This window comes from Nestor notabilis, unplaced genomic scaffold (genome assembly GCF_000696875.1).
Source record: "Nestor notabilis isolate BGI_N333 unplaced genomic scaffold, ASM69687v1 scaffold20459, whole genome shotgun sequence".
Classification (NCBI taxonomy): domain Eukaryota; kingdom Metazoa; phylum Chordata; class Aves; order Psittaciformes; family Psittacidae; genus Nestor; species Nestor notabilis.
This window is the reverse complement of record NW_009942614.1, coordinates 1-690: the sequence shown is the minus strand read 5'-3', so window position 1 is coordinate 690 and position 690 is coordinate 1. Positions and strand designations below refer to the sequence as shown.

At 61.7% G+C, this 690-nt stretch overlaps 1 protein-coding gene across 1 annotated transcript in view; it reads left to right on the top strand.

Annotated features, from left to right (window-relative positions):
- The window catches only part of FBXL16 (F-box and leucine-rich repeat protein 16), a gene marked incomplete at its 3' end in the record, with an annotated part of 3,117 nt that extends 2,678 nt beyond the window's left edge, over nucleotides 1–439 (top strand). The window contains 2 exon segments of the mRNA XM_010021489.1: nucleotides 31–94; nucleotides 337–439. Of these exon segments, the coding sequence (XP_010019791.1) occupies nucleotides 31–94; nucleotides 337–439 (167 nt within the window).
- Nucleotides 440–690: the final 251 nt, after the last annotated feature.

Genomic DNA, 690 nt, shown 5'->3' with positions numbered 1-690 from the left:
GCCCCATCCCCACTCTCTTTTCTTTTCCAGGTCAAGGATTTTGGCCTGAAGCATCTCCTGAGCATGAGTAGCCTGCGCCTCCTCTCACTGGCTGGTGAGATCCTTCCCCTTGCTCCCCTGGAAATGGGGTGGCCAGGACCCCACGGGGCTGGGGAGACATTGGATGTGGGGACAGGCACAGCCCGGGGGACAGGCTGGGGGACAGCCAGCATCCTCCCAGGCATCCACCTTGGGGATGGGTCCACAACCAGGCTCTTGGTGTGCTGGGTTTGTTGGGGTGCAGGTTTATTTGGGTGCTGGTGTTTTGGGGTAACAGTGCACATTGTCCCCTTGCAGGCTGCCCCTTGCTGACCACCACGGGGCTGTCGGGGCTGGTGCAGCTGCAGGAGCTGGAAGAGCTGGAGCTCACCAACTGCCCTGGTGCCACCCCAGATGCATGGTGATCGAGTAGTGCTGGCCCCGGCCACCCCGCTCCCGCTGCCGCCCCATCTGACATCACCCACCCCCTTTTCTTTCTGTCTGTTTGGGGATGCAAAAGACACTGTCAAATACAACCAACCCCGGACACCCCCCGCATCGACACCCCGAGGGACACAGGGCTCTGGGTGGACATAGGGACAGTGTCACCCCTCGCCAGAGCTCCCCCCCGGGCAACCTGTAAATTACCCCACACTGCCAACATCGCCCGTC